Consider the following 25,917-nt stretch of genomic DNA (forward strand, 5'->3'; position numbering starts at 1 on the left):
TGGGGCTCACCAATAAGCTGATAACTGAAGTGATCCTACTGCGCAGGTGTATGCTCCTGAAAATCGGTATCTGCACCGTGAAGTGCAGGCCCCGGGCAAAAGGGACGTTAGTACATGGTGAATAGTACTAGTATGTAAAACCTGCTGAAATGAAGAACATGGCACAACATAGGTATAGAACATGAACTGAAACTGAATGTAACTTGAACATGAGCATGAAACGTAACATGAGCATGAAACGTGAGTAAAGCCTGAAAACAGTAATTCAATGAAAATACATGTATATAAAACTTCTTGTAACGTGGGGAATGCTATAGTGTAACCGACAACATGATCTGGTACTTGCGCCTACCAGGAGAACACTCACACCTTCCCGGGGATATGAGATTTAAGTAATAATAGCATGTAAGGATCCAAACTGCATAATGAAGGTGTTGCCTACTTTCGACAACCCTTATCCTACGGTGGCAACGTAGTTTCGGGATATCTCGAGCCTTCTCGGTTAACTAAGCAATCCCAATACATGAACATGATATAGTTGGCTAAGAAGCCCATGATTTTCGTGAAATAACTTGTAATCATGATTTCATGAAATAACTTGTAACATGGTTTCATAAGATAACTTGTCGTAGTCTTGCAAACATGTTCTTGATTCATGAGTAATAACAATAGTTCATAATTATATAAGTAATTGTCTTGAAAACATGCATATGACTTGCTACATAAAATCATAAATTTTCATATGAACATAATGAGAATGCATGAGGAAGAATTCATGATTCATGGATTAAGCTAGGGTTCTAATAACCATAATGGAAGATTAGGAATACAATGACGAATATAGATACAAAATTCATGTGCATCAATACATAACTATGGGCTACCAATATGTTGGGTTTAATGCCACTAGGGTTTGTACTTCATGAATATCATGAAACGGAGCATGGGGAAGAACGTAGAGATTCCCACATGTGGATGGAAATTCTACATACCTTAATCGCTCAAAACTTGAATTAAAGACTTGAGCTTTGAAGAGGATTTCTAAAAATCTTGAATTCTTGAACCTTGAGATGAGTTTACTCGAGTTAGAAAAGATTAGGGACTTGAATTCAACCTAAAATCATGATAAAACTTACCTTGTAGGGTTCTTGAGGCTTGGGACTTGTTCTTCTTGACTTTAGGGTAATCTTTCGTGAATGGGGTCTTTGGGGAAATAAACCCCAAACCTTAAATATAACTTAAAACGCGTAAACCCGACCTTTTGACCGAACCGGCACTGTTTCGCGATGGTTCCGCGATGCGGGTGCATCGCGCAACATTCTGAAGCTAAAAACTCAGAGTTGCGCGATCTCTCTCCGCGAAGCGGGGCCATGCGCGCGCTTCTCTCGCGCCCGAGAAGCGACGGGTGTCGATTTTGCACAGTGTTCGGTAAAATGGGCATAACTTCTTGTACGTAACTTCGTTTGGGCTGGGCGACCTACCGTTGGAAATCTATTTCAAAGATCTACAACTTTCATTGAGGAAGGTTCCTCAAATTCCCAACGGATTTGCACGAAATTTGACTGGAAGTCAGACATCGAAAACTTAGCCGATTCTATAGGATTTCAAGTGCTTTACTATTAGCCATATTGAGATGATCATATCTCCTTGATCCGATCTACGATTGGCTTGGTCCTTATATCGTTAGAAAGGTATTTCTACATACTATAACTTTCATTAAGGGTACTTTCCCAAATTTCAAGGCTGATCAAGGAGTTATCGGCTTGCCGAAGTAGGCGTATCAACCATTTTTGCAAAAACGTTCAAACCTTCAGTTTTTCCGCTAAAACTCTAATGCTATGAGTCTAAACTTAGTTCCAAGATGCAGGGTGTTACACGTACAAATGGATTTAAAATCTTGTAGCCTCAGATGGATCCAATCAAAACGTGTTTTTGGAAGCACAACCATCGTCAGGTAGTCATATCTATCTTTTAAATTATTTCATAACATAAGAGGATCTTTAACAGTGAGATATTCCATTTTTAAGCTCTCATCAAGGTGATTGCGAAGGAATATCATTGCCTTGGCACGGTCTTCATTCGATGAACTTCGGCATCAAGTACCCAAGACAGGTAGCTTTTGCCAAATATATCTAAGGCAACAAATTCATGTTTAGAAAGGTTTGTCATTAATTAAGAAAAAGAAAGTTAATACCTTCGAGGCTTTCAAAGTATTTGCTCGAGATGGCAGAGTCTCGTCTTTGATAACGTGCTATAAAATAAAAACTATAAAGTAAATACACAAGAGAGAAGTATATAGAGAGGAATAGATTGTATATATAACTTCTACAAATGAACTCCTATTTATAGGAGGAAATAAGTGAACAATTTGGTGGCCCTAAGTGAACAACTTGGTGGCCACACATACTTGGTGCCCAAGAATTTTGGTGGGCATCCAACTTACAACAATAGTAATATTTTTCTTTATTAATCCGTCAAACCAACAAACGTTGACTATAAGATCGTCTGTATTTTCCACAAGTACGCTGCAAAATATAAGCAAAGCAATGGGACAAGCCAAGGGCGGATCCACCCTAAAGGGTGGGGGTGGCATGACACCCCCTAGATTAATAATTTTTTTACACCCCCTAGATTAATAATTTTTTTACACCCCCTAGATTAATAATTTTTTTATATACTTATGTTGTAATTTACTTAAATTAGATTAAACATTTGATCCTGCCACCCGATCTTAAATTAGACAAAAGTGTCACGGCTGGTAGACACAAGTTTGAATCTATCTTGAACATTTTTTTACTCCCGTTTTTCTTTGTGCTTTTTTACTTCCTTTGTTCCAGTAATTCCCTTTTCGGCTCTTCCAATTTTCTATTTATCTTTTTATTATTTATATTGTCTTTCCTCTTTTCTATTATTTTATCTATGATGTCTAGCGAGAACACACAAATAGAAACTTCAAAATCCCTTAAATTAAGCATTTCTCTTAATCTCAAATCTGTGAGTATTTAAATCGAAAAACTTGAATCTCAATGGGAATTTTGGATTGAGATCAAAATTCAATTTTTTTTTTATAATTTCTTTTATTTATTACTCCCTACGTCCATGTTTACTTGTCTATATTTGACATGAGACACTCTTAATAAGCAACAAAAAAAATGAGAAATGAATTAGAGTACTTAATAATAAAGGTAAAATTGGTATAAAATGGTAAATTATGTATTGATTTTTCAAACTATATAACTTACAAGTAAAAGTGGATATATATTTTTAGTATAATGGACAAATAAAAATGGACGGACATAGTGTGTTATAAAAATTTATGCTATTCTATAATTATTAAATTTAATTTAAATTACTTTACTAGTTAAACTGTAATAGAAATTTCATAACCACTGCTTAGAAAAACATGAAATTTATAATTTATTTTTGAAAACTTGTAGTTTATCTAATTCTACATTTACTTATGGGATGTATTTACCTATTGAAGAGTTTTTCTATTATTTTTCTTATTTTGATTGGTGTAATTCCCTTATTAAAGATGTTATTTTACTTGTGCAAATTCCTTTTTTAATATATATAAAAGATGCAAGTCCGTTGGTGAAAATGTTGATTTTACTTTTGTTGTTAATGGGTGTGACTCCTTGTTTAAGATGCTAATTATGTTCGTTTCTTGATTTTGAGATGTAATTTCATATTTGCAAATAAAAAAAAAAGACTATTAAGTTGACCCGAATAAACTAAAAAGAGATGGACCCGACTCAAATACACATTCCTAACAAGATGTACATTAAAAAAAATTGTGACACCCACTACCTTCAAATCCTAGATCTGCCGCTGGGGACAACACCAGTCAGGTCAATTCAGTAAGAATGAAAACACTCCTTGGAACCTTAAAATACTCTGATTATGAAGGACTAGAAGCCACAAGCCAAGACTCGGTCAGACATCAAATAGCTGCATCATTTTTTTTCCCATTCTTTCTCATCCAAATTTGACACTGAGTCACAAAGTACTATTTCTAAATTAAGTTTACATTATCTTTAAAATATTCAGAGGCAGGTGGTATACACTTAAAAAGAACATTAATGTGTCCACAGTTATGTAACATTTTTATCAACAAATATCATAAAGAAACATTTGTGGCCACCCATGTATTAAAGTAATTTATGCATGTTATTATATTGTCAAACAACAGTTTAGCTTACAGATCTAGACCTTGAACCAACTAGTTAAGTGCATAAAAAGTATGCATATTTGTCAGGCCCAAAAGTGTACACTTCAACCCAACTTAAGTATTTAACTCAACTAAAGAAAGAACTGCAACTGAACTCCCTTCAAACCAACAGGACTAAATGCCGGCTAGAAAAGTTCATAAAGACAAAACTGGTATAAAATGCTTTGCTATCTAAGAATTCTTATACCTGACTTTCTAGTGGAGAGTCTGGATACAGGGTGGCCATTGGATACATCACTAACTGGAATGATCGGCTAGCGTTTCCTGGAGGTCTGGAACTTCACTGCAAGAGAGTCAGAAACATACAGCAAGAGAGAGAGAGAGAGAGAGAGGGATGCCGCATTTTATCATCCAACAAATATATAGTTTCTTTAGCGGTCTAACCTACATTTCATATATGAGACTATGGACCCATGGGATCATATTGATCTCTCTAGAGAAGAGGACCATCGCCAATGTTACCAGTCAAGAACCAAAGGAGCTATTTCCTAAGTGGATAAACAGTGCCAAACGTTTAATCTATGTTCCTTCGCTGCAAAAGGATTTGCTGATTATACGCATAAATCAAAAAGAAATAGAAAGTCACGTTCAGATGCGTGAATTACCCTTGAAGCAAACTATCACAAAAAATTATCTGAAGCAAGTAAATTACAGGATTTTTTAAGTAACAATACCTTTGAGTGAATGTAGACATTCTTCCACAGGGACTCTAGACAACAGTAGCAAATTATGCAATCTTATCTTATATACCAAACCAAATGTTTGTAACAGAACTGGTCAGAGTATAATTTGATCTTAAATCTTCTAAGGGCGTTGCATTTGTACAAAAGAATCTACTTCCTGTTAAGAGTGTAATTTAAAATATTAAGATATTCACGTGTCCACAATCTTTGAGAAAAACTCTACACAAAGTAATATGAGCCATGTGGAGACCAAGGAACTGAACTCGTCACCTCTTCAATTTTAATAGATGATCTAGAGACATACAAGTTACGATCTAAACTAAGCTCCCTTTTCTGCTCCTACTGACTCAGTGGAAGCAAGTTCAACTTCATTACACACAATGGAATGACTTCAGAACCTGTGCATTTGAAAATAGCTAGTTAAAGCCATCTAGTAGGTTAATCAGGATCTGTGTCAACAATCTTTACTCCTTTTCTCTCTCTTCTCAACAACCTCACCCTACTAACATGAATACCTGCACCAGAAATTTTTCTCCTTTTCCTCCCTAATTGCATTGTACTGGTGCATCCAAAGGGAGACTTCGTGTCAGTGACTCCAATTTTTTCGTATCTTTTACTTTTGAGCCTCTGGCATAAGAGCTCTGATGCTTGTTGGATTCGACAAAGGCTTCCAAAGTGGTAAAGGGGGTCAACATAAGAAGCAGTTGAAGATACAATGCCTTTGATATTAATTGGCTTCAGAAACTCAACAAATTTTTGTAACTCCGGAAAGCATGAGTGATCAGAATATGGAACTGTATATATGTACTGATCACATCTCCCTGCAGTTAACGGATCTCCATTTGGTGTGGTAATATTTGTGTGCCACCTGTTATGAAGGAGCAAAGGAGGAGATTCCAAGGAAAGTTTTCCCTTTCCTCTGAAAGCTTTTGGCGCCCAAGGGAGACCAGATGGCATGATCCCTATGGTCGGACGCATTGTATTCAGTCCCTCCAGAGTCTCAATGTTAAAACTATAACGAGGAACAGCACGAATCCTTGTCACTGAAGTTTTTGTCGTAAAGATGTCATGGAACCCAAGAAGATGCATAATTTGTAAGCGTTCTGGCCACACCCAAATCTGCAGGACAGTTGAAGAGCAGTTGAAGCACAAATACTTGCCAATAGGTTGGCAGTGTCCAAGAGTACATAATGAAAGGAATAGTATTTTTAGTTTTAAACACAAGTATACTAATAATATCCAGAGGGAAACAATCTGAAGATTTACTAACTAGGCTGTAACTTGAAATTGCGAACTTTGGAGCAAGAAACTAATACTTAACAACAGAGAGAGAGAGAGAGAGAGAGAGAGAGAGAGAGAGAGAGATCCCATCTACTGGTATCCTAAGTATTTCTACCTCCAAACAATAGAATATAGAAACTATTTGCCAGGATAATTGCATTGCTACTGATCATCGAGATAAAGTGTAAGTTCTGGTAAACTTTGAATCGGAATGGCGTCAATAGAAATTCAGCATTTTGCAACGAAACCAATGTAAAAAACTGGAGTCAATTTTTGGATGAAAGGAAACCTCTTTATAAAGAGAAAAATGAATTAATTAAATTTAACTTCTTGGATACCTCATAATATTGACTCACCAAAGAAAATGTAGCGCTGATTATTTCGTAAAGGTGGGAAAGTACCTTTGTTTTCAGGACACGTGATATGTACAGCAGAAGATTTTCTTTCCCCAGTGTATCAACAGCAATGATAATATCATGATTAGGATGAGAGGATATGATGCTTAAAACCTGGAATCATTCATCAGAAATTAAACCAATTTGTCAATGTTCTATACCGTAACTTCATCAATCGTGTAACATAAGGCAAATTAAATCAGAATTATTAAACAGCTTCTACAAGTTGGAATTTCACAGCTTAAGATTGAAAAGGGTATTATAACGTGGCATAAGAGCAGGATCCTTTATGATTTTACAAAATACCAGCAATAACAGCATATGTTGCACACTAAATTAAGTAAACTTTTGGATAAATCCATAGAGAAAAGCTACGCATCTAAGCAACTGACTTTTAAGAAATTATACCGCTTAGACTTATCTTTTGATTCAAGAGGTTCATGCTTAAGGAAAGTTCAATAGAGCTTCAGAGATGCAAAGAAATGTACTAGTAAAGAAAGGTTTATTCATCGAACTAAACACTCAACTAGTCACAGTACACCAACTACATGTCTTACACACAAATTGCTCCCCAAAGTAGAAAGAAATACAAAAAAGAGCATGCACCTGTTTTGCAGCAACTTCACGTGAAGGAAAACAGTATGTAGGGTTACAGAAAGTATTATCCAAGTAAAGCATGTCAAGCTTTACATCCTCCATAGCTTTAAGCAGCATGGTCTTTCCAGTTTGTGCTCTCTCACTTGTGCTCTCCCAACGAAAATCCCCAGTATACAGTGTGCAGCCAAATTCACCACGAAACAGATACATTACTGCTCCTGTATTAGTGCTTATACTTTAGCAGAAGAACTCGGACAACCGCCAGCAATTTAAGCATGATAATTAGTTGTTACAAGTTTAAGCACAATTACATGTGAAGATGTGTGTGAAGGGAATGAGATTCAAATCAAGTATAAAGGCCAAGTTTCTGAAGCATTCTATAGCTAAACAACAACAACATACCCAGTGTAAACCCAATATCCCACAAGTGGGGTTTGGGGAGGGTAGGATGTCCGCAGACATTTCTATAGCTAAACACTACAACGAAAAACGGTTTCTAAGTTCTACAGAGAGATCCATGTCACCTGTTCTCTCTTTACAACAGCATATAACCCCCCCCCCCCCCCCACCCCACCCCCTACCCACATACACTCCACTACCACCACCAAAACCCCTCTTTTGCCCCCATAACAATAAGGAGAAAAATAAACAACACTATATTATATAAAATCTTCCTGCTGAACCAAAAGGTGAACGCCGCTCAGTATATACTTAATAAATAAATATTTACTCTTCGTCGAAAAAAGAACCACTACCACATTACTATACCCATAGTATAAGACTTCGTGTCAGTTCAACATTTATTTGACACAAAAACATATGAAAATGGGTCAATTTATATACTTTAGTCGTCTATATAACAGAACTAAGGACTACGATTATCAGGCCAGCAAAAAAGAATCGCCTTTTAGAACGAACTTTGTCAGCGAGTATCTATTCAAGTGTAAGTTGCAACTACCTATTGATCTTGTTCCAGCAGGTAACTGTAGAGATTGAATTACATGAAAGCTTGGATCACAACACCAACATACCCAGTGTAATCCCATAAGTGGGGCCTGAGAAGGGTAAGATGTACGTAGACTTTACCCCTACCTTTGTGGGGTAGAGAGGTTGTTCCCGATACACTCTCGGCTCCAAAGAAATATACCCGAGGCAACATTGTAAGAAAAAATAAGACAGCAAAATAGCAAGATACAAAAACAAGTGCAGCAACAAATAGTAATGCACATTGAATAATAAGAAACTACGCGATAACTAAATAATATTTCCAAAGTGTCTCACTTTCCTTTTCAGTCTGTCCCCAAAAAAAGCGTCTCTTTCTACATTTAATAAGTTTTCTAATTCCAATATTCGACATGGAAAAATCAAGCACAATGTGCAACAACACTCAGCTATCTGCCACACGAGCAATTAATCAAACATGTGGTGAGCAAAAAAAGGTAGTGAAATACCAGGGCAATGATGAGCATCAATGGCCATGAAATAGAGAGTTGTAGAAGAACCAGATGAAGAAGAAAGTAGAGAAACAGAGTGCCAGTGACCAATTTCAACAATACGAATTAGAGAAAGGTTAAATCCAGGGAATTTGATGGGAAAAAGCTTAGCAGTGATGCGTGAGCAGTAAAGGGGTCCACGTGTCCATTTAGGAGTGAGTCCACGTACATGGTCTGCGTGAAGGTGAGTTAGAAAGTAAACTTGGCTTCCACCAATCCAACGATCAACTGATACCATTCCACTCTCCATACCTATCTTTAATGACTATCAACTATGGTGCGTTTGGCATAATTGCAAGTTATGGGCAGGCAATTTGTTGAATCGGTGCGTTTATTTTTGAACATGCTGATGGCAGATTGGACATTGTTTGTTTTAGCGGGGGATTGTGATTTTGAAACTTTAGTGGTAACTCATTGCTTTTTTTGCAGGGAAAATTATAATCTCAAAATAGAGAGAAGGATTATTTTCTGAGAAAACATATTTTTTGTTTGGAGAATAGCCCCACCATTTTTTGTAAGTTTGATTAAAATAATAAACTATAAGTTTCAAAATATTAAATTCAATCCTAAATAGTTAAGAAACGTCATTAACCACTCAAAATCTTTAAAATTTTTGTCTTGGTATAGAAAGTTTGAAGACAAAAAAGATTTTCTCACGATGCCTATATTTTTCATATAATCCATAGCTTAAAATGCATAGCGAAATAATTGTCAATAAAAGTTTCATGCGGTCCACAAAATCATAAATACTTAAAATTTAAATAAAATTATTCTAAACTTAATCTTCGGGTGACATCATGGTCAATAAAAGAATCTTCGGTTTTTGTGGACATCCCATCGTTGTGCGACACATATCCTGCGCGTTTTTACAAAGAATTATATAAGCCTTATTGCTCATGTGACGTTATAAATTCATCTCCTTTACCATTTGCCATATCTCATTCGGGGAATGGAGGCATTATTTAATTGCATGAGCCAAATTGTCCATCCCACCTCTCAACATGTTTTTCCAACCAAGAAATGTTTTCCATTAAATATGGTCGGTTAAGTTTCTTGAAAATAAAGATGTAGGTTCACCATTAGTAATTTTGAGCCAACGTTATCCGTCCATGTTCCTCGGTTTTCCAACAAAAAGTGGTTCACCGAAATCGTCTCATCTACCTCATCAATAGTCAACGAACTAGTACTTGATCTTTTCAAATTTTTAAAGCTATTTTTAAATAACATTACGTGTTTGGATAAAATGAAGAGGTTCGATCCTTTTAGATATTAGCTTATCATAATTAATAGAAAATATAAGGGATAAAAGTGTAAGGTTGTTTTTCAAACCAAAATGGCTTAGCCTATATATAAAAATAGAATACAAAGAAAATGATATGAACATTTTCATTATGAAAATAAGAACAAAACTAATAAACTAGTAATTTTTATTTACCAAATACCCCGATATAAGTTAAAAATCCCACATATTTGTTATGGGATCCCATGAAAAGCTCATCCCCATTTGAAATGTGTCATAGCATTTGGCAAATTTTTTTAATTACTCTCATTCGGTTGTGAATTTTCTCCTTGTTAATAAATTTATCATAAATAGAAATTTTTAAAGTTCTTCAAAATGTTGTCCATAAATGTAAGTGAAAGTTCCACCAATTCTATATATTATGTTTGCTCTCTCATCAATTAATGTGTCATCCATAGCATTTGACCAAACACATAAAGAGTTATACGAAACATTTGTATCGCTCAGGTGGATGCCTTTGACTTTCTCGACTGTTTTCTCTCCTTAAGATAAATTTTCATAAGACATAATTAAAGAAAACATCATCACACATAGTTATTGATAAGTATTATAAGATAAAGTAAAATGCACGACACATAATGTTTATAAATCAAATAATAGCATCACAAAATTACATTCAAATGATATCAAATGAATAATAGTAACACACACAAAAGTTCATTTGAATTTTTATGACAAGAAAATTAATCTTGGTAAAAATGGAAGAAGACAAGGTGAGTTTAAAAGATCGCTTTGTTATCTCGAATCAATTCTGCATTTGATATTTCTTCTAGGATGATTTGGAAGTTCTTCATGCACTTCATTATCATTCATAAGCTCATGTCAACTTAGCAAGTATATTATTGGATATACAGTAATATTATTAGTATATATATACAACATGCAAAGATAATAATCTTTTGGGTGTCAATACCATATGAGGACTATTGAACTAGAAATTATAGGAAATCTCTTTTTAAGCACTCCAAATGCTCGTTCGATAGCATTACGCATTATATAAGCGTGTCGCAAATTAAATAATTAGCATTTCGAGGTGGATTTCTTGAATACTCTTTAATATATCGCTCCTCGATAAGGTGTAATTATATCATAATTTAATATGATGTACAAGGTAGTATTTTTATATATATATGACAAAAGATTCAATTATTTGTTCACCACGTATATCTATGTCTAAACAAATTTATATAACGTTTACCTTGTGGAATTTTTAATGGGTCTTGTCTATTTAGGGCTTCTTTCATAATTCTTGAATCAAATGTATATATTATAACACATATGTGAATTTTAAATCAAATGATTGATGCATAAATAATACACACACACACACATAATCTTTCCTCCCATTATTTTGGGGCTTCACTTTGTATAATTAAATATGTGTTAATTCAATTGGACCAATACTAAAATCTGATATTATAATAATCAATTGACAACCTTTTATATAATTACAATCTTGACATTGCTAAAGTATTGAGAGAGAAATTATAATAAACACGTAATACCTTAAAATATGGGTAGAATCTTTGGTTGCTGGCAATTATAGGAACTTGGGATCCATCAGGATTTGTTTAATAAATATTTTTAGCCCCAATATAGCTCGTAGGAAACATGAAAAATGATTCTCGTTAACTTTTAGAAGGTCGAAAGATGAAAGATAGTTTGCGATTTGTCACATTATGTGCTAATAGGTAAACTTTTTAATTATTTTAAAATAGCTTAGTGTTGGTTAAGACCTCCATTTTTAACATCTCAAGACCGGTAAAAGCTAAAGGGGTCATTCTTAAAATATTACGACAAAGTTCAAGAAAATAATGACTCAATATCATCTTAAGCTCTCTTTCAGTATGGCATGTGTGATTACGTCGATTTCCAAAATCAAATAAATGCTAAGAGAAACATGATAAAGAGCTCACTTGTAAAATTAAATTGTCAACCATCTATAATAAAATTAAGCGAGAATAAAATAGATGCTAAAATAAATATGAATATAAACATGTTTAACGAAAAATGCCTTTATAAATTATTTGAATGTTACTTTAAGACACCCAAATAGTGTCATCAAGGTTTTTGGTATTCTTGTCAGCTTTTTCGTGAAGTTATTTGGTTTTCCAAATTTTTTTTTTTAAAAGAAACTTTTACACATTTAGATGAACAATGAACAAGCAAGCATCAACAAGTAAAATTTCAAATTGGCATTTAACAAAAAATACGAGAAATTTCCATATGTATACATTTTTTGTACGGGTGTATTATTAATTCTAAGTCATGGTTTAACGTTTACATGGAAAGCACAGCAAATAAGCAAAATATTCTATGCAAAAAAATAAAACAAGAAAGCAAGCAAATTAATGATGATTGTGAATAAGAGTGCAATACAAATAATAACTTACAATTTTGAAAAACGGCAGAATGATAAGAAAATTTTAAAAAGATGGTCATGGAGAAAAAGAAGTACTTGTAACTTTGAAACTATGGCAGAAACCTAAACAAAAAGCAAACATATAAAATTAAAAGAAGAAGAAAATAATTTATTTTTATTATATAAAGGTATATTAGATAAAAGAAGACGTAGGGATTGATAAACCAAACCTAGAAGGAGACAGAGTTACGTAGAAGACGTAGGGTATAGGATTTTTGGGTGGAGTTAAATAATATAAGGTAAAGGGTAAAATAGGATTATGAAATATTAAGTAAGGACATAATTGGAAAAAGAAATTAGGTAACAATGGGATAACACCAAATTGGTTGTTACATAAAATGAGACTTTTCATTGTTACACAACGACGGAATTTAACACTACGATACAATACATTTTAAATAACAATCAAAACAAACATTGTTTTTGTGGTAACAATACAATACAATACAATGGGTAACAACGTTCCAAACAGAGTGTTAGTGGTAAGCGCTTTTTTTGCAGGGAAAATTATAATCTCAAAATAGAGAGAAGGAAGTTGAGAAAACACCCAGAATAGCCCCACCATCTTTGTACTGTTGATTCAAAATAATCCTATATCTTTCACTTAGGGGTCCTTTGGTAGATAGTCGAAAAACCGGGATTATAATCCCCGACTAATTTATCTAAAAAAATCTATGATTATTTTATAGGAAAAAGATGGTATAAAATAATTAATGGATAAGATTTTGATATCCCAAAGCACTAATTTTTTTAAATGTTTGGTACAAGGTATAAATTTATGGATAAATTTAAACCTTCTACCAAACATGGTATAAAAATTGAGAAAAATTTATGAACCTTTCCCAACGACCCTTAGAGACTTCCCAATTTAACGAGCGTGTTTGAATTAATTTTGAATTTTATGGTCTAAAATAAATCAAAGAAAAATTTTGTGGCTAAAAATCATTTCATTAAGGGTAAAATGAAATTTTGGGATTAAATTGTTGCTAAATATAAAAAAATATCATTCGTTTTAAGACTGACTAAAAAGAAAAGAGTGTTATATAAATTTCTCTCACTTTTTGTTCAAAAAAATTTTCGTTAAATATGGGTCTTGTGCTTTTGGGTTGAAAATAAAGATGTAGTGCTCCTCGCGAAAGATATAGGATAATTTTTAGAGTTGTATTGGTAAATAAGTGGTTTATTGAAACTAAGTGCTTATTTTATAAAAATGTTATGTTTGGATAAAATGATTTGACTAAAGTTTTAGAAGTAAGGGTAGTATTGAAATTAATAGAAAATATAAGGGATAAATATATAAATGTTTTTTGCAAAATGGCTTTTAAGCCAAAACAAAAAATTGAGCAAATTTTTTTTGCTTATTTTAAGCATTTTTAATTTCTTTTAAGCTAATTTCAATTTTTCAAAATAATATTAAAAATCAACTTGGACCAACTTATAAGCCAATCCAAACGGGCTCTAAAAGTAGCGAACTCTTTTGGGTTTTTTTAATGATAAATTACACCATGGGTCAAGCTTTTAAAGTTATACACATAAATAGCACAACTTTATTACCATAAATTAAGGAATTAATTTTGTCCTTAAATATAATATATTATCGCTTTCTCTCTCATCACTATAATCCAAATTCATTGTATATATCTTGTCAAACACTGCCTCTATATGCTTTAGAATAAAAATTAATGATTTTGGTGAAGTTCTTGATGGGTCAGGCGAGAAAAATTTATGAACAACGAAAAATTTATGAACAACAATAAATTTAAGGAATTAATCCCTTCCCAACCCCACCCTAAACCCTTTTCTCTCACTAAAATTAGTAACACATAAGCCAAAAGTTTTTCTATATTTTTACTATTGACATGGAGAAAATGAGATTTTTGTGAAAAATGGAAGAAGACAAGGTGAGTTTAAAAGATCGCAATTCGCATGTTTGAATCTTAAGTTGTTGCATTTGATTTCTTCTAATTGATTAGTATATCTTGGTTCTTTTTTTTTTCCGTTCTTTTTGAACTCATGTATATGTATATTATTAATATACTAGTAATATTATATATATATATATATATATATATACACACACCAACTATACCAGTAATATGATAATTTCGGTTGAAATTAGTATTTACAAATTTGTATAAGATAGATTTAATTGTTTTTTTATATATATTATATAACACGATATAATTTATTTTTTTAGAGGTATGCTAATGTATTTAATATACGTAATTATATCATAATTTCTCTAACATATTATATATACATGGTATAATTTATTTTTATATATGTATTATCTTTACACAATATACATTGTATAATTTAATTATATTATAATTTTTATTGATGTATATATTATAGATACATTGTATAATACATGATGATTGATGCATAAATAAACACACACACACATATATTTATACCATTATGATACCATTTGTATAATTAAATATTCTTAATTGAATTTGCAGTATACTAAAATTATTTTATAAATACATAATTGATTCCTTATATTAAACCTTTTATATAATTAAATATCACTAATTAACTATGGCGACAGGGGGAGGGGGAAGTCTTATTATTGAGAGAGAAGATGCATAAATAAACACGTAATATTGGGGAAGAGTTTGGGTGGAAATTGGTCGCTTAAGCATAATTATAGGAATATCAGGATTTGTTTGTAATCCATGCGGCTAATTTTTAGGGCAAAAATATATGAAGGAAAAGTGATTCTCGTTAACTTTTAGAAGGATTATATTAAGGAATCAAATTATAGTTGACACAGCTTGTAATTTCAATCATGATGCTAAACTTTTGTAAATATTTTTAAAATACGAAACAGTTATGTTTTTTCCCCCTTTTTTTTTATCTCAAAGGAAGTTGGTAACTAAACTTTCTTTTTGGTTTAACCATCCTATGCACGAACAAACTCAAATTTTTAAGATATTTTCAGATGGAAGCGAAAATTATTTTTTTGCAAACATTATATCTTAAAATTAAATTGTTTAGATGGATATAAAAGTTTTAGGAAACGAGAGTCATACATTAACTATTTATAAATTATTTGAATACTTTAAGACACCCAAATAGAAGTGTCATCAAGGCAAGTGAGTATTCTTGTCAGATAAGTGAAGAGAAAAGTCCCAAAAGGGTTTTTTTTTGGGGCCTTTTACATATTTAGCCGCTCGACTCAAAATAATTATAATTGCTAGCCAATATAAAAATACATTAACTATGTATATGTATACATTTTTTGTATATTATTATTAATATACAATAAATATACATTTTTTATTACCTTGGAACGATATATAATAAAAGTATAAGATGATTTGACTACCGTTTACCACAAAAAAAATGTATTGTTATTTTAATAAGTGTCACCTTAGAATGAAACCAAGACATAAATTGATTAGTTTTGTTTAATTCTACCCTTAGACAAAAGTGAGAAGTTGAACCTTTTTCAACTTGTCAAAAGTGATACCAATACTTTGGAAAAGTCACATAGTAACTTGGTATTGTTGAATTTTCAATTCAAAAATTAAATATACAAATTTCCTTCATTATGCTCTTAAATCAAAGAAGAAAAAGTAATTTATTTTTATTATATAAAGGTAATTAGATAAACTTTACATTGCATTATTGAATTCTTAATGTGCATGTTTTTGATTTAAGGTATTCTACTCAAACACATAAATATGGGACATATTATGTATTATTTTGGTGGGCGGCTATACTGTGTGAAAATCCCCTTCTTTTTCTCACGGGCCAACTTTATTGGATTAGGATTCGTTCCTTCTGGGCCTGGACCGGATGTGATGCAACTTATCATGGCCCAATTAGAATCTTCTTTTTCAGATAATAATCAAGGGATAAAGGGTCAAATATACCCCTCTATTTTAATTTTATCTCTTAGTCTTTTTAAACTTTGTCCTCCATTAGTGAAAGTAGTCAAATATATCTTCCGTATAGTCAAAGTGTATATATGTACTTAAGTGGGTGGAAATTTAATTCTTCCAAAATTAACCATTTAACTAAAAATACCCATGTTCTTCGGGGAACAAATTTGAGGTTGATCCGTATTAACATTATTGTTCTTCGGGAACAAATAAATTAAATTTAACCACAATAAAGCCCAAATATACCCGTCTACTTTCCCATTTCTATTGAATGATTATATACAGGGAAACAATGCTGTAGATGATGATGACTAATTTTTCCCTGGGACATCCACTGTGTTGTAGTAACAAGCATGAGGACCAAGGACATAAGACGGACAGAAGTAATAGCTACAACAATTAAGCATGCTCTAAATAGAGCTAGCATTTGTTCTGAACGAGAAATATAAACAACAATGTTAATCATGAGAAGCAAACAAGCAATGGCTACAGCTATAAAGAAAAATAGCTGTAATTAATAGCAATGACAGAAGTAATAGCTACAGCAATTTCTGTAATCTAATAATTAATCTCACTGACCTAAACGTGTAGAGGGGTATATTTGGGTGGTGTGAATTTATTTGGTGATGAGTTGGGGCGGATCAATCGTTGGGGCATGGGTATTTTTAGTTAAATGGTTAATTTTATGCTCTAAATAGAGCTAATTTGGGATTTAATCATCAGAAGCAAACAAACAATGGCTACAGCTATAAAAGAAAAATAGCTGTAATTAATAGCAATGACAAGTTTAGCTACAGTATTTCTGTAATTTAATAATTAATCTCACTGACTCTAAACGTGTAGAGGGGTAGGGCATTAAGTTAACAAACTAAATTAGAGGGGTTGACAAACTAAATTAGAGGGGTATATTTGACCCTTTTCCCAATAATCAAAGCCTCTAAACACGAACAAATACAATAATTAAATTCTTGATGATTTGCTAAAAACTCTGGTATGTTACATTTAAAATACATGGGTAGTGGGAACAATATAATCTCAATCAAGAGATGTTATAGTAGTGACACGAGTTCCAATTGTAAGTCAGCTTCAGCTACTATTATCAGCTGGAACTTATGAGTTCCCTGTAAATGCGAAGGACAAGAGAGTCTTCTGGTTCAAGCTGTTTGAAAAGTTCATTGGTTATTGCTTAGTTGGTTTAGAAATTCTGTAGATGAAGATCATTACATTCAGACAAATATGTGGTCTACTTTATGGTGATACAGAAATGCTAAATATGTTGTCTTAATCTATCTATCTATTATAATATATATTATTATAAAAGCGTGAATATAAATGTTGGTTGATCATAATATTCTTTGAATATTGAATGACTTTTATACCCTTAATAAGATCTAATCCTATTTTTTTAGTAACTTCATGTTGGATAAAATTGTAATAGTTAAAACTTCATCTAATTCGAATTTATGGACTTCTAATCTTAATCAGGTTTAAACTTTTCAAACAATACCAATTCTATAAGGACAAGAATACTTTCAATCACGTATCACCACTATATGAAACGTAATACGTTAATTTCCTCATTAAATTCTTTAATGATATCTTTTATACCGCATGAAGATAATATTAGCAAAGAGGTAATTTGCATCATTGAAAGCCATCAACAGTCTAAAAAAGTGTAATCCATTCTTGTTGTTGGTTGTACTTTATAAATATAAATATTGATAAGAGCAATTTCTTAAAGGAGGGCACTGGAGATTTTAACTTAGTTTTTTTTATTCTTTCTTCTTTTTCTTAAAAAGATAATGCTATATATTAGCAATATAGCTATTTCAAAACGAGCTACTACTATTGTAGGTGGTGTCGAGAGAGTTTAGGACGAAAAAGGGAGGAAATGATAATTTTTGCACTACAAAATATTATTATTTTGTTCTTATGTGTAAATTTAAGTTAAATAGTCAGGTCTATCATTACAATTTCTAATATTTATATTGTTTTTGTTTTTTGTTTTTTTTTTTTTTTTTTGTGATGCACGTACATAGATATTAGACAATTGGTTATTTTACTTCATACATAATTGACGGTAACAATAATTATTTTTAGAATTTAGAAGCTATAGAAAGTTTATATTTTATGTATGCATTTCGTAGCATTTGAAGCAAGATATATTCGTGCAAAGCACGAACATAGTAAAAGCATGAATATAGATGTTGGTTGACCAAATATCCTTAAAATATTGAATGAATTTTATACCCTCAATAAGTTAGAATTATTATCCTGTTGCTACTAGGAACTTCTTAATATCAGAATTAATGCAAATTCATACTTGCTTTATGTATGGTAATAATAGAAAGCACCATCTATGAAAATTAATATGACAGATCAAAATTGTACGTTATTGAGTAACTGTTGTGCGATTTTTTATGAAAAGAAGGTGAACTTATCAAAGAATAAAAAGCAACAAATCCAATGACTACAAGAGTAAAGTAAAAAAAAAAAATTAAAGTTTAAAATTTTTGTAACTCATAAAATAAATGTATGTAATTATAAATAATATTATTTAATATTTTTTTACTATGATTGAGATTCCTGAGAATAACGTGTATTTGCACGATTACCCTCCAAAGGCAATGGTCTTTAATTTTTGCCCCTCAAATTGGCGGTAAAAATGGCAAAAATTAAAGACCAGTGCCTTCGAAGGGTAATCGTTCAAATGATGAATACAAATGTTGGTTGACCAAAATTTCCTTCAAATATTGAACGACTTTTTTACCCTTATAAGTTAAGTATTTCTTAAACACATAACTTCATGTTGGATAAAATTGTAACATTAAAAACTTTGACAATTAGTAGGATGAGTTTGCATCGGATTCCCATTCTAATCCCAATCATGTTGACTCCAAATCAAAGTCTAATCATTGTAGAAAATTTTAACATGCACTAACCGTAACTAAGAAGTTTTCAAACAAATTTAAAACATTAGACGTCGAACATTAATATTACTTAATCGTAGATCCAAGCACTATAAGAATTCTTTAGCCAAAAATTAAGTCACTTATTTTGGGAGTCCTAATTAAAATGTAATATCAAAAATTGAAGAGACCTATAATATTTACAAATCTTTTATATTCGAGCAGTCAAGCAAAGAGCCCGCTTCTAACCCTATTGATATTGGATACTGCCATTTTTGGCCAAACTTAGTGTTACGGAGAGAAATCTGGATGAAGGCCTCTGAAATTTATCCATTACATTTAATATTTTATTAAGCTAACTAGCTATTTTAGAGTGTTATGTCATATTTTGGGTATAAAATATAAGAATTCAGCTGAGATTCACTTCTTAATTAACTTGGCCAAAGTTGGATGACTTTTATTTAACAAAAATAAAAATAAAAATAAAAAGATTTTTGTATGATAAATTTTAATTAAGTTGGATGAATTTTAGGTAACAAAAATAGAAATGTAACTTTTATGTGATAACTTAATTAAGTAGGATAACTTTTATGTAACAAAAAAAAAAAAATTAAGTTTGATGACATTTGTGTGATAAATTTTAAGTTGGATGACATGTATGTAATAAAAATTTAAAAAGTGATTTTGTGTACACTAAGTTGAATGACTGTCGGTAGGAAAATGAAATAGGAGGACGAAAAAAACAAAAATAGCTATCTAAAATTGATTGATTATCTTTTGCAAGTCAGTAGGTATAAAATTTTATGTTACGTTGAAAGAAAAAAATAATTAAAATTGTTTGTACGTCTAAACAATTCATCATAAAACTATCATGAAGTTAGAAAAATTTACGGCGAGGACTTGATTTTCTGTTGTTGAATATTGTATCTTACTTTTGCGGTCAACTTAAATTTATATATAAAGATTAACTAAATATTCTTATAATTTAATTTTGTTTAGAGAAAATTTTAAACTCTTTTATATTTGTAAATGAAAATAGATAAATATAGGATTAATACATAAGCCCCTTAAAATTGTCAGGATATTCCATTTAGACACTCAAACTAAATCATGTTTCAATTAAATACCTCAACTCCTAAAAAAGTGTTCCAATTAAACACTTTCGATTCCAACAACAACATCTCCAATGTAATCCCGCTAATTGGATCTGGAGAGGGTAGAGTGTATGCAGACCTTACCCCTACCGTGGGAGGTAGAGAGGTTGTTTCTTGGTAGACCCTCGGCTCAAAGAAAAGCAAATCAAAGCAGTGCGGAAAAAGAAATATTAGACGTAAAAGGCCATGAAAAAAAAACTATATAAAGCATGACAAAAAATCTGAGAAAGGAACAATAACGTAACTACCAAATCATAGAAACAACATATAGTAACAGAAATCAAAAAATAAGAAACCGCAAGAGTAATACTTCCAGTTCCAATTCTAAAAAAAAATATAAAAATTGCGTGTTGTTTCATTCGTCTATTAGGTAGTTACGTTAATCTCTAATGTTAAATTATCTTACTCATAACATGTTTTTCCCTGTGGGAAAAAAGAGAAAAATATGTATACCAAAAGAAAATCATTTTTAAAGAAATATTAAGTAGATATAATCTTATACTATAATAACATTTTTGTACTTCATAAAATAAACGTATGTCTTTATAAATAATCGCCTAATAGTTTTTGCGATGATAGAGGTTGACAGGAAATGCACGTTTATAGAGACTAATAAATTCACACACACACATATATATATAGGAATTACGATATACAAGAGATAACTGAAGCTAGAGGCAACTGGCGAGTACGTTTGATCATGGGTGGAACATTAGAGCCGGAAGGGGTTCATTTGAATCCCTTTTATCGTTAACTATATATACATACATAGTAGATGTTGAATCCGTTTATCTTTTGTGTGTATTTACTTCTTTATATTTTAAAATTCTCTTAGTGGAAATTCCAGCTCCACACTAATTTTTATGGTCCCAACTCCACATTTAATCTCTCTACCTACTCAATATAGGTCGTTCAAGTCCAAATCAAGGAGAGACAGGAATTGGAAACATTGTACATATTCCACAATGTGAAGTCCTTTTCTAGTTACACTTCCTTCAGCCAAAGCTGACAAGTGTATGTTCATACTTCATACTCCATACTCCATCATATAAGATTCCAAAATTACAGATGGCGGATAAAGATATTCTCAAAGATTTTGTCTTTCACAACTAAATGTTAAAACTTTGCTTTTGCTATACTGAATAAGAGACGTATCCGTACCAAAAGAAGGATATTATGGGTCAAAATATCTAATTTTAAGTTTAGTTTTGAAGATAAATTCATCATTATTTTTTCAAAAAACATACACATGCTATTTGAGAGATGCACAAAAGGAAATTTAAGTTGCAATACAATCCTTTTATAAATGTGAATATGTAGGAAATATTTGAAAAACTTTCGTAGTAAGAAAAATTATATAACTCGCGATATAACAATTAATCGTAACATATAAAATAGGACAAACAAATAATGATGATCCAACTTATTATTTAGCATTTCGAGTATAGGAGGCGTAAATTGTGGGACGGGAGAGAGAGTAATGATTACAAGTTTGGCCGAATTCAATAGTTTGATTTAAACTTTGTATTTGTTTTAAAAATTCATGAATATATATAGATTATTAATTTAGAATCCAGTAACTTCAGAATTTGAATCTAAAATTCATAAGCTTCAAATTGCGGCTTCATCGCTGCATAAATTCTATGTCGGAACTTGCTTCATTATTGCAACAACTTGAGTATTGCTTTGTTCATTATTCACCCAATATGTTTGAGTTAAGATCAGCAGCTCAAAGATTGAAAGAGCTGTTACCTGTCTTTCAAGGCTTATTTGGTATGCCGAAAGGGATACATAAGGATATTCTATGGAATTAGCTATTCCACCTTTTATATAGAATAGATAATTTCACAATTTTATACATTTCATGGGATTGTTATTCCTTATCCCATCAACTCGCATTTCATCCATGAGATTGCTATCCTATCTGGCGTACTAAACGAGCCCTCAAGGTTTACACGTAGGTCGCAAACAAAAATTTTAATTCGTATCAATATTTCAAAAGTGAATCGACAGGTGGACGACTTAAATTGGACAGCCAAGCTTGGAGAATACATTGCCCCTACGTTGCTGGCATTTTGTGGCTGTGCTGATTTGATTGTCAGGATTGTCCCTGTCAAAGTATAAACCAAAAGAAACTTCATTCATCAATAATAATACTATTAATTTAATTTTTTATATGACTTCTTATTGACTCCCATAGTCAAATGTGTGCATGCAAAAGCTATAGCTATTCTTTAGCATCAAAAGCTAGAGCTTACCATTGGGTATTACTCATAGTACTAGGTATCTCATTTCAAGTGATTTTTGCTTAATCTATTTATAAAAGAGATATAAATCACTTAGATTAAACTTTTTTTAATAATATAATTTTATTGTTATAGAAATATATACTCCTTCTGTCTCAATTTATATGAACGTGTTTGGAGTACAAGAGTCAAAACACTTAATTTTGACTATCAATTATGCATATAAATTCTTCAAATAAAATTTACATATTTAAAAATTACACGAAAACTACTGTTCACAAGTCAACATAACTAATGATTCACAATTTTAAAAAAGAATTTAGTAAATTATACTAAAAAAATTATTATTTTAAACCCTCAAGTAATAACGCCTTCGCATAAAAAAAATGAACAAAGAGAACAACATGTAACTTAACGGCATTAAATAAATTTAAAAGTCATTGGTTACCTCATTCTCAATCTTTGGTAGCTTACCAAAAATCAACCTCAACAAACTCGAAAAACTACCAACCATGTACCACCAAGAACCCCCTAAAACCACACACACCTCCATGGCTCAACCACCACCAAAACTAACTCATTCTTCCTTTCCAATTTCCCCACACTTTTCACTTTCCACAGCCCACCGTCGCGTCGCCATTGCTGTCGACCTCAGCGACGAAAGCGCTTTCGCCGTTAAATGGGCCGTACAAAACTACCTCCGTCCAGGAGACGCCGTTATCCTCCTTCACGTCTGTCCAACTACCGTCCTTTACGGTGCAGACTGGGGCAGCACCTCCACAACTCACAACATCGAACAAGATTACGAGAACTTAACCAACAGTAAAGCTGCTTTACTGGCCTTACCCTTAGTAGAAGCGAACGTGCCTTTCAAAATACATATAGTGAAGGATCGTGATATGAAGGAGAGATTGTGTTTGGAAGTGGAGAGGTTGGGATTAAGTGTTATGATTATGGGGAGTAGAGGACTTGGTGTTAATAGTAGGGGAATTGTTAAAGGGAAACTTGGGAGTGTTAGTGATTATTGTGTGCATCATTGTATATGTCCTGTTGTGGTAGTTAGGTACCCACAAGAAGATGAGAAGGAGGAGGTGGTTGAGGCTGACCTGCCACCAGTACCAGAGGAGGATCAGGAATATCATGATGCTGATGATGATGACCTAATTAGAGGTACATCCTTAAATCCATTTTAGTAGTACTATTAGTATTTCTTTGTGAGTTTATCCATAAAAAATTATCCGCACCCCATATTTATACGCCAAATAAAAGCAATTTACCCTTTGCAATCAAGGCACAGGTGTGTATATCCAAAGCATGTGTCTTGCATTCATTAATTTAGTGTTTTCCGAATAAACTTTTTTTTACCGATTTTAATTTATGTGCATTGTCAGCACATAGAATTTTTATGCAAGTAAATCTTCATAGTAAGCTTGATGTTATAATCTACAAAATAAACTTGCTACAGCCAGTTAAATTGAATTGATGCAATAAAAGTTTCTTATATTGTAAATTTATATAATTTGTATCCTTTAAGGCTGGGTGATCTGGTAAAATTTTATATAAAGAGGCACATATCTCAGTTTTATCTGAAAAAAAGATTTACGCTGTTCCTATATTGAAACTATCTGGTCAACCAAAAGAAAGAAAAGATGGGAAATTGAGATAATTTGCTTAATTTGAAATGCTTAACCAATGGGAAATTGAGGTAATTACCTCAGTCTCAAGAAAAACTTTTCAGAATTGTAATTCACACTTTGTATTTATACAAAAATACACGAGAGATAAAATAGGCAATAAAAGATTACATAGCATATTCCTGATTTGGTTTAACAGTCAAGAGGAGATTGTGGAGATATTAAGGAATAAATCTTGATTGAGGGAATCCCTATGATATGGCAGCATATTGAGTGTGATTTGATATCAAGTGATTGGCTCTTTCCTTGTGTGAGTCATGAACCATAGTTGTACCTTCACTAAGGCGAATCTGATCATTTACTTGGGCTTGTTACACTAAAAAGCTTGACAAAAATAATGTGTTCTAGTTCAGAGGCAGGAATATTTGATTAAACATTTAGAAATCTTTGTATCACTTGGTTTCTGTATTCTCACAATGCACAATCCATCTGAAGAATCACGAACATAGCAAGTCAATTAACATTCTTCTCCTTTTCTTATTGCAGGTGAATGATCTATGCTGTAAAGTAGATAGATAAATCGGTCGAGTGGTCTCAGTTGAAGATGGGATTGAACGAGATTCAAGCTGGGAAAATGGTGGAATTTGTCAGCGGTGGTGCAAAAGGAATAGCCTATCTTGAATTCTGATACGCTGTATTTATATATCAATTGCTTAATTACGAATAAAAGATACCTTTTCCAAAATGAACATCTCCTTGAAGTTTAGTCACTTTTTAACTCCAAAAGATTCTGGATAGCAAATGGGCCAGTTCATCCCCTCAAATTTTTGAGGAAGGTAATTATATTACTTAAGGACAAGGTTTTCCTCTGTTCAAGCATAGTCCAGTGGCTATTCAATAAAATATTCCACTGGCAATTCAATAAACAGATCAGAGTGTTCTCAAATTGGAGGGTTAATAAAATCAACAGATCAGAGTGTCCTCAAATTGGAGGGTTAATAAAATCTTTTTTTTTTTTTTTTTTGTTTCCCACCGGTGTCCGGAACCCACATGGAGCCCGACTATATTCGGATTCGTGCCGCGTAGGGCCCCATTCAGGGGAAGCACTCCCTACCAAAGATTTTTTTTGGTCGGTTAAATCTTTTGTTTCGTATAATTGAGAGAAACTGGGGTGGGGTTGGAGATGACAAAGTATACACTCACAATTTAGAAACGAAAAAGGGTCAAAAATACCCTTGAACTTTTGGAAATTATTTATTCGTACCCTTTGTTATACTTTTCGTTCAATTATACCCTACCGTTGTACTTGGGTACTGATTGGCCCCTCATTTAAACGGAGTGCCACGTGGCAGCCTGAGAATAAAATGACCATTTCCCAGTTTTAATACTCGGTTCTAATTAACCCCAACCCGAATTTTGACCCACCACCCGACCCACACCAAATCATCCTCATCTTCCTCTCTTAAAAATTCTCCACTGTTTCTCATCATCTCATCCCCTCTGTCTTCTCCGGTGACGAGCTCCGACCAAATGACCTTGCTCCCCCTCTTTCTCCTCTCTTTTCTCTTTGCCCTCCTTTTTTTGATTTCTGCATAGTGTACTGCATCACAAATGTCACTACTATAGTAGAACCATACTAATAGTAAATCAAAAATCAAACACCCACAAGGTCCAGATTG

At 32.4% G+C, this 25,917-nt stretch overlaps 2 protein-coding genes across 4 annotated transcripts; one reads left to right on the top strand and one right to left on the bottom strand.

Moving 5' to 3' along the window:
• Positions 1-5,086: 5,086 nt before the first annotated feature.
• On the bottom strand, positions 5,087-9,034 carry LOC132037428 (uncharacterized). 3 transcript variants are annotated; one of them, XM_059427946.1, is made up of 4 exons: positions 8,639-9,034; positions 7,197-7,405; positions 6,597-6,704; positions 5,087-6,033 (listed from the first exon to the last, which is right to left on the bottom strand). In XM_059427946.1, the coding sequence occupies exons 1-4, from the start codon at positions 8,928-8,930 to the stop codon at positions 5,353-5,355; spliced, it is 1,290 nt and encodes a 429-aa protein (XP_059283929.1). In that variant the 5' UTR covers positions 8,931-9,034; the 3' UTR covers positions 5,087-5,352. The 3 variants fall into 3 exon arrangements, with proteins under 3 accessions (XP_059283929.1, XP_059283931.1, XP_059283930.1); XM_059427948.1 differs by lacking the exon at positions 8,639-9,034 and adding an exon at positions 8,146-8,416; XM_059427947.1 differs by lacking the exon at positions 6,597-6,704.
• A 14,002-nt stretch (positions 9,035-23,036) lies between these two features.
• On the top strand, positions 23,037-25,242 carry LOC132037315 (universal stress protein PHOS32-like). The gene is made up of 2 exons (XM_059427810.1): positions 23,037-23,774; positions 24,785-25,242. The coding sequence occupies exons 1-2, from the start codon at positions 23,117-23,119 to the stop codon at positions 24,790-24,792; spliced, it is 666 nt and encodes a 221-aa protein (XP_059283793.1). The 5' UTR covers positions 23,037-23,116; the 3' UTR covers positions 24,793-25,242.
• The last annotated feature ends 675 nt before the right edge of the window (positions 25,243-25,917 follow it).

This window comes from Lycium ferocissimum, chromosome 11, assembly GCF_029784015.1.
Source record: "Lycium ferocissimum isolate CSIRO_LF1 chromosome 11, AGI_CSIRO_Lferr_CH_V1, whole genome shotgun sequence".
NCBI classification, from domain to species: domain Eukaryota; kingdom Viridiplantae; phylum Streptophyta; class Magnoliopsida; order Solanales; family Solanaceae; genus Lycium; species Lycium ferocissimum.